This window comes from Phascolarctos cinereus, unplaced genomic scaffold (genome assembly GCF_003287225.1).
Source record: "Phascolarctos cinereus isolate Bilbo 61053 unplaced genomic scaffold, phaCin_HiC Scaffold_1;HRSCAF=81, whole genome shotgun sequence".
Classification (NCBI taxonomy): domain Eukaryota; kingdom Metazoa; phylum Chordata; class Mammalia; order Diprotodontia; family Phascolarctidae; genus Phascolarctos; species Phascolarctos cinereus.
Window position 1 is genome coordinate 288881850 of NW_027555514.1, and position 14163 is coordinate 288896012.

Here is a 14163-nt window from a genome sequence, read left to right on the forward strand (position 1 = left end):
AATTTCTCAATAAAAAAACTAAAGAGGCACATTTACAAACACTCCCTACAGCTCTAGACAGTACAAAATGGAGATGATCAGCAGGGAGCAGGAAAGGGTTCCTGTGGACTTGGAGGAAGCCTCAGAGGCCATTTCTTCTGCACTCAGTCCTTTTCCAAATCTCTCAGGACTTTGCTTCTAAGACTGGCATAAGCAGTTTGAAATCCATTATTGCACTGCTAGCAGAAGGGTTAATTAGTCATTCTGGTGATTCATGCAAGAGACAGATGCTCCTTCCACAAAGAACCGAGAAAGCCTTGCTAGGGATGAAGATGTCCTGAGTGGCAAAGGGAAGCCCTCGGTGGAACGGATGGGGTCTTCATCACTGCTGCTGGGAAGGGCTAAAGGAGAGACAGGTGATTTGGGCTCACTCAGATTGCAGTATCTGGGGATGGGATCCTGCTCTCTGCACCACAAAAGAAGAGATATGCTCTTGGCCAGGGAGGGAGCATGCCTAATGAAGTCTGGTAAAAAACGGTTCACATTAGAAAATCTAAACCAGAGAGCTTTAAAGGGAAGATGGAGGGGGAGGGGAAAACTGCCCACTGGAACCACAGGGAGTAGCAGGTGTGACAAAACACAGAGGATCTGCTGAAAGGAAGCACAGCTCACAGGAGAAAACAGCCAAGGAAACAAAGGCACAGTCACCAAACTCTTAGGGCTCAGATCCTATACACAAACGCACCAAGTCCAGCTAATAAACAGGACCCACGAGAGTCTTAATGCAAGGGGACACACTTAAATAAGACACACAGAAAGATATGCCTTCACTCCAAAGTTAGAAGAATCAATTAAAAGTATTGTGCAGTGGCATTATATATTAAAAGTATAAACTTTATGAAAAAATCAGCAGCACATCAAAGGGTGGGGCAGTGAAACAGGTTTTCTAAGTGTGTTGTTAACAACAAGCATTACTAAGCACTAGGGACAAAAATGCAAACAATTAGAATGGTGGTCCCTGTCCTCAAGTCGTTTACACTCTAATGGAGGAGATGGCATGCAGAAAAGAGCTAAAGGTCACGTATGGAGGGAGAGGGGAGAGACGTCCACGTGGAGGTTCTGGGAAGAGCTCGCTGTGGGTCCAGGATGAATGGAGTGGTGTTTACAGTGAAGGTACAACACCAGCCATCTAGCCAAAAGAAGGAAAAAGCTGGTGACCTGAGAACGCAGATGACAACCCTGGCACCGAGAACATTACGCAGTATGATGGGCAGCATTCTTACTTAGGTACATTTGGACCAGATGGCCAAAAACCCCTGAGGTCCCTTTCTCCTGCTGCCATCTGGGGATTCTGGTCACATCAGCCAAAGGCCCTCTGGGACTATAACCAGAGCATGTGACAAACTCTCAACTTGACCACCCAGTAATTTCATTTTCAAATCGTAGAGGAAATGTCAGGGAGATTCGAACCACAAAAAAAGGTACTGGCTAAAGAACTGGAAAGTGAGGGGATGCCCCACAATCAGGTGGGGAATGGCTGAACAAGCTGTGGCACATCAATGTGATGGAATACTATTGTGCTGTAAGAAATAATGAGCAGGCTGACTTCAGAAAAACCTGGACTGATGCTGAGTGGAGTGAGCAGAACCAAGAGAATGCTGTACATAGTAACAGCCACACTGTGCGATGATGAACATTGATAGACTTAGCTCTTCTCAGCAATGCAAGGATCTAAGACATCTCCAAAGGCCTCATGATGGAAAATGCTATCCACACCCAGAGAAGGAACTATGGCATTTGAACGCACATCAAAGCAGACTGTTTGCTCTCTCTCTTTTTCGTTTCTTCTTTCTCCTGGTTCCTCCCATTCATTCTAATTCTTTATGACTAATGTGAAAATATGTTTAATAAGAATGTATATAAGGGGCAGCTAGGTGGCACAGCGGATAGAGCACCAGCCCTTGAAGTCAGGAGGACCTGAGTTCAAATCCGGCCTCAGACCAAACATTTGACACTTACTAGCTGTGTAACCCTGGGCAAGTCACTTAACCCCAACTGCCTAAAAAAAAGAGAGAGAGAGAGCGCGCGTGCACGAGAGAGAGAGAGAGAGAGAGAGAGAGCGCGAGAGCGTGTCACATCAGATTGCATGCCATCTTGGGGAGGGGGAGAAAATGAAAAAGTCAAAAGCTTATGGAAGTGAATGTTCCTATTTTTGTTATTATTATTATTATTTTGGTGAGGCAATCGGGGTTAAGTGACTTGCTTAGGGTCACACAGCTAGCAAGTGTCTGAGGCTGGATTTGAACTCAGGTCCTTCTGAGTCCAGGGCCAGTACTCTTATCACTTTATCCACTGTACCACCTCGCTGCCTTTAGCCAGGTCTGTTCTTTTTCTTATTTTTTATTAATTTATTTTGATTTACCAACAATCACTTCCATATGCTTTTGAATTTAAAATTTTTCTCCCCTTCCTCCCCACCACCCTCCCCAAGATGGCATGCAATCCGATATAGGCTATACATATATATTCCTATTAAACATTTTCACATTAGTGATATTGTAAGGAAGAATTAGAACCAATAGGAGGAACCACCAGAAAGCGGAAACAAAACTGAACAGAAGAGGAAAAAAAGTAGCAAATAGTCTGCTTCGATCTGCATTCAAATTTCCATAGTTCTTTCTTTGGGTGTAGATAGCATTTTCCATCACGAGGCCTTTGGAGATGTCTTAGATCCTTGTATTGCTGGGAAGGGTTAAGTTTATCAAATTAGTCATCACACAACGTGGCTGTTATTGTGTACAACATTCTCTTGGTTCTGCTCACTTCACTCAGCATTGGCCCATACAAGTCCTTCCAGGTTTTTCTGAAGTCTGCCTGTTCATCATTTCTTATAGCACAATAGTATTCCATTACATTCATATACCACAACTTGTTCAGCCATTCCCCTCTCAATTTCCAATTTTTGGCCACCACAAAAAGAACTGCTACAAATATTTTTGTACATGTGGGTCCTTTTCCCATTTGTATGATCTCTTTTGGATACAGCCCTAGAAGTGCTATTGCTGGGTCAAAGGGTATGCACATTTTTAGCCCTTTGGGCATAGTTCCAAATTGCTCCAAAATGGTTGGATCATTTCACAACTCCACCAACAATGCATTAGTGTTCCAATTTTCCCACATCTTCTCCAACATTTATCATTTTCCTGTTTTGTCATGTTGGCCAGTATGATAGGTGTGATGTGGTACCTCAGAGTTGTTTTGATTTGCATTTCTCTAATCAATAACGATTTAGAGCATTTTTTCATATGACTATAGATGGCTTTAATTTCTTCATCTGAGAACTGTCTGTTCATATCCTTTGACCATTTATCAATTGGGGAATGGCTTGTATCTTATAAATTTGTCTTAATTCTCTATATATTTTAGAAATGAGGCCTTATCAGAGAGACTGGTTGTAAAACTTCTTTCCCAATTTTCTATCTTCCTTCTAATCTTAGTTGCATTGGCTTTGTTTGTGCAAAAACTTTTCAATTTAATGTAATCAAAATTATCCATTTTGCTTTTTGTAATGTTCTCTATCTTGTGTTTGGTCATGAATTCTTCTGTTCTCCATAGATCTGATAGGTAAACTATTCCTTGTCCTCCCAGTTTGCTTATTTATGTCTAAATCATAAACCCATTTTGCCTTTGTTTTGGTATATGGTGTGAGATTTGGGTCTGTGCCTAGTTTCTGCCATACTCTTTCCCAGTTTTCCCAGCAGTTTTTTTCAAAGAGTGGGTTCTTATCCCAGAAGCTGGGGTCTTTGGGTTTATCAAATAATAGATTACTACAGTCATTGACTACTGTGTCTTGCATATTAACCTATTCCACTGATCCACCTTATTCTTAGCCAGTACCAAGCAGTTTTGATGATTGCTGCTTTATAAACAATTTAAATCTGGAATGCTAGGCCACTTCCCCTGCATTTCTTTTTTAGTTCCTTTGATATTCTGGACCTTTTGTTCCTCCAAATGAATCTTATTATTTTTTCTAACTCTATAAAATAATTTTTGGTAGTTTGACTGGTATGGCACTGAATAAGTAAATTAGCTTAGGTAGAATTGTCATTTTTATTAACCAGGTCTGTTCTAAGGCACACCCTGGACTCCGGAAAAAAAAGATTTCCAAGACTGCAGATAAAGAATAGGTAGGAGTCTATGGCTTAAAAGCACAGAACAACTTGAGAATAGTGAAAATACTAAGGACACAAAACAAGATTTTTTAAAAAGGTGTGTTGAGAGCAAGAAGATCAAAGGGATCTTTAGGGTGGAAGGGACGGGTCAGCGATAACTGATGAGAGAAACAGATTGCTCAATTTTTCTTTTGCTTCTTTATTTACTCCACCAAGAAGAACGATGCTCAGATTGGCCAAAAGACTATGAAAATGGTTACCAAGGAGTTGAAGCCTGAGATAAGTGAGGGAGGTGAGAGTGTCTTGATGCAGGCCTCCCAGGGGGCTGAAAGAACTGGAAGATGTCACTGTCTCTGAAACACAAAATGTTGGAGAAGAGAAGTCCTGAAGGAACAGAGACAGGCAGGGTCCTGATTTTCAAAAAACAAAGTGGAGTTGAGAAGAAGCAGGATGCAGGACCTCTGAGCCCGCCGCTTAGATTTCATCCCTGACTCTCACCAGCTGTGCGACCTGGGGCAAGTCACTTATCTGCCCTCAGCTGCAGTTTCCTCATCTGTGAAACGAGAACAATTACTTCACTCCCCTGCCTCTCAGTGTGGTGGAAAGAAGAATATTTTTTGCATGAACAAAATCAGCAATAAAAAACCGTTTTTTGCACCCAATAATCCTTGTTAAGTCTGATGTGTAGGGGACCTGGCACAATTTTCCCCGCATTAAGAGGTGCATAGAGTGGCTACATCCTGCTTGTTTTGGCTCCAGGGACCACTCCTCAGAAGGACCCTGATAAACTGGAGCAGATGCTCGATGAAAAAAGGATGTCACGCCCCTCAGGCGTGTGGGAGAAGCCTGAGGTGGACAGGATGGCTGGTGAAGTGTCCAGCATGCCGCCATGTGGATGGGCGCTTGGTTTGGGTGGCTCTAGAGGTCAGAGCAACAGCAGATGTTTCAACAAAAAGAAATCTTCCCAATAATTAACTCCTTAGAGGTGGCCAGTCACCTTCAGAAGGTACACTGTCTTCACCCCTTAAGCTCTGGAGGAAAGAGATGCATTCATTGCCAAACGTTACAGAAGGAATTCCTGTTCAAGCAGAGGCTGGCCTCGGTGTTACCTGAGACCCTTCAAGCTCTGAGACTCTGTATATGGAGGAAGAAGATGGTGGAAGCAACCCTGTCCCCTAGAAGAAGCAAACCCATTAGCAAAAGTAGAGATACAAGTCTGGTTTGGGAAGGGACAAAAGAGTAAGTGCTGAAGACTGATTTCAATCAATCTTCTTACTTTGTGTGAGTGATTTCTAATGCCAACCGTGAGTGTTTACTGCTGGACAGGAAAGGAAGAGAACACTAGAGAGGTCTCTGTGAACAGGCCTGGCTCGGCTTGGGAGATGGGCCTACAGGTGCCCTCCAAAGAAGGGTGTGCCAGTGCTTGCCACCAGACTCAGTGCTTCAGGGCTCGTGTTCAGAGGTGGAGAAACAATCCTCTTATTGTCCACTGAGGACAAAGAATGGCTGACACCGTAAACCCTTAAAGAAGAGCTTAAAAAACCTGCACTTTGCTATTCCTCCTCTCTTCCCTTCTTCAGTCCTTGCCAGAACTATCCAAGACTCTCCCTGGAAGGGCTTGTAAGGGGACTGGCGCCCACCCACCACCTTGCCTACTAAGCAGCACCCACAGCAACTGGCATGGCCCATCTGGGTGGGCCTGGGGTTGGAGCTCAGAGCCCTCACTGTGCCTCTTGCTCTGGGAGATTTTTGTTTTTTTTGCTCTTCAATTCTTGACCTGCCAGGCCAGCAGACCTGGCTCGGAACTGCTCTGACAGTGTAAACCCAAGGTGAAATGCAAATGGCTCTTTAGTCTACAGTCCTGTAAATGTCATCATGACTTGCCGGTTTCAATATCACTCTCCTCACAGACCATCATCAGCCGTCCTGTCACTGCTGCTGCTTTGGGGAAGTTTTTTGTTAATGTGAACTTGTGGATCCTACGTGTGTGGAGGAAATGAAGTCATCCCTTATCTGGTCCACACTGTACACGGACCAGCTTTCTCTACTCACTCTCCTTGGGAGAGCCCTGGACAAGAGCCAAAGCCTAAGCTTTCCATAATTGATGAGCCAGAGAGGGACAGAAGACGTGCACTTTCAGGCTGTAGGGCTCCTCCGCTGGTCCCCGGGCAAGAAGGGGCCAGAGCCAGGGGCTCCGTGGCACCCTAACCCTGCTGGACCCAACAAAACTGTTCCTGTTGTTTAAACTAAGGACAATAATCTGAAATAAAACCATTGTCTCTGGGTCTAGGGATGCCAGTTTTAACAGCAGATGGCACTGGTTCCCTTATTTCCGCCACTTCTCATCCACCAGCTACACTGTGTTCTGAACATCTTATTGCTCCAACTGGGTTCCAGCTCTTGGACAGTAGAGGTGGATCCTACCATACTCCTTTGTTTCCTCTCCTTCCCCCACCCCCTCACCCTCCATTGCTTCCTGTGGAATAAGAGCGAAAATATCTACCTAATGAATTACTGAAAAATATTCTACTAATCAAAGCCCATATCCTTTGATGATAAAATCTATTTTTATCTTATCATTTACTGGAAGAGTTAAAAATATATTAATAAGTATCAGATTTAAACATCTTAATTTTTCTGTTTAAAACGTTTCTTCCAATAAAATTCATTGTCATTTCCATTTTGAATGTTAATTAAAATTCTATTAGAGCAAATCCCACAAAACCTCTCAAATACATTATATTGTACCAGAGGTATTTTGTCATCAGTTGAACATTCTACTTCCAATCTTAATATTTGTACCAGGCCAAAGGACTTAATTTAAAAAAGGCTCAGCTACTCTGGTAAAGTAAGTGAAAATCAGATGTATCTAATACAGCAGGGAAAAGAGAAACAAAGGACCAGGATGGTTGATGTTTGCTCCTAGCACTTTCTTTGCATTGGGCTGGTGTTTAAATGTGGGCTGGCTTTCCTAGGGGCCACAGTTGACTGACTGAGGCGGTGGAGGGTGTGGAGGAAAAAGAATATTTTTCTATTTAATACTAGCTCCATCATGATCTGAAATGATGTTGTAGAGAGCAGTTATTTCTACAGAAAAGATGTAATCACTGTCACACATGGGTGACTGGATGGCCAATGGTGTTTCATCAAAAGCATCAGCAGTACTATTGAAAACCAATGCTGTCAAGACAACATCAGGGGCAGCTAGGTGGCACAGTGGATAGAGCACCGGCCCTGCAGTCAGGAGGACCTGAGTTCAAATCCGGCCTCAGATACATAACACTCACTAGCTGTGTGACTCTGGGCAAGTCACTTAACCCCAACTGCCTCACTAAATAAATAAATAGGGTAAAAAAAAATAAAGACAACATTACATGGGGAAGGTCTGGAGAAAGCCCGCGAGGCTAACATGGAAATAGGTTTTGCACATCTTCACATGTATAACTGATATCATATTGTTTGCCTTGTCAACGGGTGGGAGGAAGGGCTAGACAAGAAGAAGAGAATTTGGAACTCAAAATTTAAAAAAATGCAAAAAATTGAATAATAAATAGATGAAAAATAATAAAAAAGAGAAAATCACAGAGAATTATAACCATGGCTCTGTCACATTCACTGTAACCAGATGAAACTACTGTTACTTTGGATGATTAGCCAGGACACTGAGAGCCACAACGATGACACTGATCGTGTCATTTAATGCCAACTATGTGCCAGGAAATGGAGAGACGGCCCTGAACAGTAAGAATGCCTACTGGGAAGAAGCTCAGACAAGGCTCATGCCTTCTACGTACCTAAGGAGAATCCACACAAAGTGTAAAGACCAGGCACCTTGACGGAGGGCCTGCCCAGGGGAGAGCATCAGAAAAGGCCTTCGGAGAAGGTTGTTGATGACAATGACATCAGGCCATGATAACAGCTGGTGTTCCAAGTGGCATCCCAGCTGATCCTCAGAATGACCTAAGAGGCAGGGGCTCCAATTCTACCATCCTCACCGGACAGGTAAGGAAACTGAGGCTTACCTAAGGCCTGCCCAGGGCCACCTAGCTAGGAAGGGTCCAAGGCTGGATTCAAACTCAGGTCTCCATGATATGGCCTCTTTGTAAAAGGATTTGAGGAAAGATTTTATCTTTCAGAAAGCAAGAGAGGTGGCACTGGACTTACCAACAACGGGTTGTAGGATCCACAGGCACCAAAGGCATTTTCGTCTCTGAGATACAAGGGTCGAGACATGAGTCTTTCCAACATGGATACATTCAACCCATAGGCAAGAGCAAGCCTGGACTTGATGACCGGGCCAAGCTGCATGGGATCTCCGGCCAGCACAATCTGCAGCACACAAACAAGCCCTCAGAACTGGCCCCTTCTCCTTCTCTGGGGCTTCATAAGGCACGGCCCTCCTACCACACACACACAGACGTGGACATGGACAACAGGTATGTGCCTTACCCAGCACTGCCCCAGAGCAGAAACCCTACGCCAAGTCAAAGGTCTTAAAAAAAAAGACCTTGAGAGATAAGAAATTACAAATGACTTCTGCTGCTCAGTAGGCATCTTGACAGGGGCCTGAAGAACTGAGGCTCACACACCAAACTGCCCAACAGCCTGTGGCCCACCCCAGAGGCTTAGGGGCAGGAGCTTCCCTGAACGTCAAGGGGCATCATGGAGACACGGTGTTCGAGCGACAGGCCTTTCAAGGAGTACTCCTAGAGCCCCAGAGGCACACAACACAACAAGGTGGACGGGAGACAGCTGCCATCGGCAGGCTAGTGGAGCTTATCATGACTTTGGGCCAGCCTCACGTGGATAAGAAGCAAGCTCATCAACAGCCCCAGGGACTCCTGAGGGCCTTTAGAGTCACCAATTAAGGAAGGCCATTTCTGTGTTCAGGGGCACTGTTCAATCAGCCTTTACAGACAGACAGCTCACCACTCCCACCAATTAACCTCTTTAAAAAACGAATGATGTAGGGCTACTCAAACTTCACAAATTATTTAAGGACAGAACTAGTTACTGAGGTAATTCCAGCACATTTAAAGAAGGCAATTTATACTGGCAGTTGCCTACAACATTTAAAAGTTCTGGGTGACCAACGGAAAAACCGTGTTTTGGGACACACTTCTTCTAAACAACAACAAAACCCCCAAACCCACCTTACCTGGCCATTAACTTCTGAGACCAAGCCCAGAGGAATGAGGCATTCTGGCTCACTTGCCTGTCCTGCTTCATCCACAAAAACGTGTGTGAAATGTCCGATTCTAAAACAAGAAACACGCTTGACATTAACCTCCTGAGGTCTCACGTTGTCACCAAAGCCTGAGTGATCACTGTCAGCAACAGACTGAAAGAAGCTTCTGGACTCAGGCAGACTGCGGCTGGGGGGTGCAGGCTGCTGGGCTACATCAGCGCCCAAAGCCTCTTTGGAGGGAACTTTGCAAAGTGGGAGAAAACGTGACCAAAAAGCTTTACTGTGCCCCTCTGGGCCCCCACCCCGCCAAGAGACATCTGGGGAAAGCCGAGACGAGTTCTGTGGCTGGGCAGCCGTCGTTTTCACAATTGTCTAAGAGGAGGAAGGTACATCAAGAACCTTACCAGTGATCAGGAAAAAGGAAGCAATGCTACTCTGTTTCCAAAATAAGTAGATTATAGAATTTACAGCTGGAAATAATTTTTGAATCCATACAGTCTCATGATGCAAATCCCAGCTTCAAAATTTTAGATGAAACACCCACTTACTGCATCATCTGAAGTAACTGGCTGACATACCTGGGGACCCTGGTGTGTCCTACACAACTCTGAGAGTTTCCATCTGGTTGTGCCTAGAAACCAGGTCACCTCCTATTTGCCGTGGCTCACAAAGGCCCTCTGCTGTGCAGTCTGGGCCTTCCTGTCTTGGAGGATGTCCCAAGACCTTGAGAGTCGCCACGCTCTTCCTTGCTGACCTGATGGGTTTCCATATGGAGATGGGAGATGGGGACTGTGTCTACCCAAGTGGAGTATGTGCTGGATATCCTTATAGATCGAGGAAACCTCATTTTGTTAACTGCTGGATGACCTCTAAGTACCTCATTTTGTGCCAGTATTAAATCTGAACTAACAAGGTGCTGGCCTAAGGCCTGCTCCTAACATCTGGACAGGTTTGAACACTTTTTACTCTGAGTTATTTACTGTCTTTACAATTCTATCCTCCAGAGCTCTTCTATTTATTACTTCAATGATCTCATTTCTTCTAGGAACTCTTGTAGACTTGTGGCCAAGCCTTTATTCCTTTGAGGCCTTGCTGGTAGCTGTTGTGAAGCTGTTGTCTTCCATAAGCTTTCTTTACTGTGGCTGCTCTGCTTTCTGGGGTCAGTTCCTGAAGTACTGCTTCCACGGCCCTGTGGAGCTCCACAGGTTAAGACACTGCAGACTTGTGGAGCTCTCCAGTCCCCCTCTCCTGGTCGCAGCCCTGCCAGCTCCCTTCTGCCTTGCAGCCCATGTGTGAGCTCTCATGTACAGTCACTGTAGGCTTCCTGGCACAGTGCCTGCTCCGGCTTTTCTGGCCAGGCCCCTTTCCTAGTGCCTGCAGGACACTTGCTGTCTTCTTGGCAATCCTGGGCTGGGTGAAGAAACCTACTTTAGTCATCCTCCGGATTTCTTCATCATGATTCGGTCTGCTACTCTTTGGTGATCTTTGTTGGAGCTGGGCTGTTCTACTGACATCCCTACACACAGCCTTCCAGCTGGAAGTCTCTTAGGGGAGGAATGCTGGGAGCAGGAGTGTGAGGAAGCCAAAGATGAACATTGCCAAGATGACAATCAATCCTGGGATGACTCTTGCTATGCCATATAGAAATCAGCAGCTCTCAATTTCTTGAGTGCGGGAGTGTTTTGTGCATGTGTGTGTGTGTGTGTGGGGGGGCACAGTGCCATCTCCCATGGGATCTGCTGACTTCTGTCATGGGCATAGGATGGGAGACGCTTCCCTAACATTTTACTGCCTTATTCTCATGGGGATGGAGGGAGAGAGGATCTCTTTTTGCCTCGAGGACAGACCCTACAAAAAGCAAACACATCTGATGAGCTCCATTTTACATACCTCACTCCAATCTGGTAGAACAGCCCAGCACTGCTGCATGTGGTGATGATGATTCTGTAGCGAGACGCCTTCCAGACGTCTTCCCCATCTTTACAGTAGAGTCGTACGATATCACTGATGGTCTGAAAACAAAAACGCACACGCACAAGCTGGTCTATAAACACATTAACCACCTTCTCTGAACGCTGTTTGACTCTTTCTACTGCGCCCCACCATCAAAGTAGGAGAAAGGGGAATGGGCCAGACATAGAGGAGGAAGGAGCAGGACGGCTGGATGGAAGGCCCTTCACAGCCTGCTCACCCCTCCCCCACCTCTCCTCTCTTCTGATACCTCACACTCTTTGATCCCCCAACCCCCATCTCCTGGTTGTTCCACAAACAAGACCCTGCATCTCCCAACTCCAGGCATTCTCTCTGGCTGTCCCCATGCCTGGAATGCTCTCTGGCCTCCTTTCAATGTCAACTGAAACCCCACCTTCTACCGAAAGCCTTTCCCAACTCCTCTTACTCCTAGTGCCTTCCCCATTAATTATTTCTACTTATTTTGTACAGAGCTTGCTTTGTACATACTTGTTTGCATACTGTCTTCCCCATTAGTGAAAGCTCCTCAAGGACAGGGGCTGTCTTTGCCTCTTTCGTATCTCTAGTGCTTAGCACAGTGCCTGGCACTGCGATAGGTGCTTAATGAATGTTTAATGATTGAGTGAATGAATGAAAGATGCATGAAGGGGAACGGTAAGACACAAGACTGGAAAGAAGGTGGAAGCTGATTGTGAACGAACTGAATAGGGATTCACTGAGAGGAGACAAATGAGTGAAGTGCAGAAAAGGGATGGGTTTGGGGGTTAATTACGAATTCTGTTGAGGATGTGACGAGTTCTTAGATGCCTCCATGGCATTTTGTTCCTTTCCAGGCTGCACTGCAGACCTGTCTGCACAGGACTTGATGTGCCCAGCCCTACTCTGCCAGGTCCCCCCACTTCTTGTCAGGTCCCCTCCCCTATTAGAATGCAGGGATCACCTCTCTTTCTGCTGATATATATTTCTAGTGCTCAGTAAAGTGCCCAGCACACAGTGAGTGCTTAATCAATGCTTGCTGACAGCCATCTGGGTGGCAGTGTCAGTTTATGACATCTTTAAAGACAGTTGGTGATGCAGGACTAGAAAACTCAGGGGAGAGACTAGGAGAAGACACGTGAAGCATCTGCAGAGAAAGGATGACTAAAGCCCTGGAAGGGGATGAAGTCACCAACCTTGGCTATTTTTGCTCATCACCAGAGCAGCAGTGCCACTTCCCGCCTCAGCCTCATCCCCCCTGGGCTGCCCCCCAAGGTCAGGCTCTTGGCACCTCAGCTTGGCCTGTGTCCGGTCCACTTTCTGCCTCTTCCTGCTGTGAGCCCTTATCCACACAACTGCCAAAATGGCATTTCTAAAGGCCAGCTCCGATGAGGTGACGGTCTCGAGCATAAAGCAAACATCTGGCCCAGGCTTAGTTCAGGTTACTCCCCTTCACCCACTGTCTAGTCAAGTCCAACAGGCCTGCTGGTGCTGACCTATCTCCTGCCTTCTGGCCTTGGCAGGGTGGTCTTCCATACCAGTGATACCCTCCCCTCCACACTCTCTGTCTCTCGGACTCCTCTGTTTACCTTAAAGCCCAGCTCACACATTATTTTTCACACTAGGCCTTCACTGGTTCCATCAGATATTAGGGGTCTCACTCTTCAAATTATATTGCATCCACCTCCGAAAGGCATTTTATTTACTTGTCTGTCTGTGCTGCACCCCACCCCCATCCCAGCAGAATGTAGATTGATTCAGGGCATCCCCGCACCTAGAATAGTGCTCTGTACCTAATACATTCTTACTAAGTACATACGGAACAGAATCTAATTTGTTGAGTTTAAATGAACTAAGTCAGAGTCAAAGTTGATGAGATTTCTGAGAGTTTTAGAATGTTACAGTTATCTGAGAAAAGAGAAAGTGAACAGCTTCATGGTAAGCTCTTTGAGGGTAGCGACTGATAATTTTTGTCTTTTTATCCCCCAAACCTAGCATGCTGCCCAGCACATAGTAGGTGCTTAAAAAGTGCTGACTGTTTGATGCTACAGGAACATGAAGATGTTACTGGTTCCTCAGGCCTATGGAAGGGCAAGAGCAGGTAGACCTTGAACTGATGCCGAACACACCTTAGAAACTGGCATGGGGGGTAGGGGTGGGATATTTGAGTTCAATGAATAATTGGCTTCTTTGTGACTGAGAGAACTGATCACAGGCAATTGGGAAGAGTAAATATACAGGTTATGTGACGTACTGGGCATACAGGCCTTCAACAACCTTCCATTATTCTGGATCATGTAACCTGTAAACAGAAATAATGTAGCCTGGGGCCCCTCTACATGCTACACTGAGGTTCAAAGCAGACCAGTCTGTATCTAAATCTACGGCTCAACCCCCCCCCCCATCTCATACTGCTTTTCACTCAGTAACAATCATAATAAGGAGAGCCAACATTTCAAGCACTTGCAGGTTTACACAGCACTTTCCATCCAGCATATCACATTTGATGCCCATAAGCTTGTGAGGGAGGTGCTAGCAGGATCTTCATTTCACACACAAAGAAACAAGCTGAAGGTGGTTAAGTCACTTGTCCAGGGACTCACCACTATTGTATCTGACTCCATATCTAGCACTGCAGCCACTATACCATGTGATCAACATAACACAAAGGAAAAGACATTTAAACAACCAGCCTAGCAAAGCGATGCCCTAGGAAATGATCTTGTGATTTCCATGCCACCGGTGGAAGAGGAAACCCTGCTCCTTAGACAACTCACTCTCCTAGTGCCGCCCCCCAGCAGAACGCCTTGCATCTACAGAGCCAGAGCTGTGCGCTGAGCCCTGAATGAGGGCGAGGAGCACATACTCAATCACATG

General features: G+C 45.6%; 1 protein-coding gene across 2 annotated transcripts in view; it reads right to left on the reverse strand.

The window, feature by feature from the left end:
- MOV10L1 (Mov10 like RNA helicase 1) overlaps positions 1–14163 on the reverse strand; it is a 67145-nt gene that overhangs the window by 16605 nt on the left and 36377 nt on the right. The window contains exons 19-22 of one of the 2 annotated variants that reach the window (XM_078147981.1): positions 11230–11351; positions 9310–9409; positions 8316–8480; positions 4353–4704 (exon numbers count right to left, since the gene is read on the reverse strand). In XM_078147981.1, coding sequence (XP_078004107.1) covers positions 4672–4704; positions 8316–8480; positions 9310–9409; positions 11230–11351 — 420 coding nt within the window. In that variant the 3' untranslated portion in view covers positions 4353–4671. Of the gene's footprint in view, positions 1–4352; positions 4705–8315; positions 8481–9309; positions 9410–11229; positions 11352–14163 lie in introns of those variants that run through there. The other variant, XM_020982901.2, reaches the window with a different exon arrangement.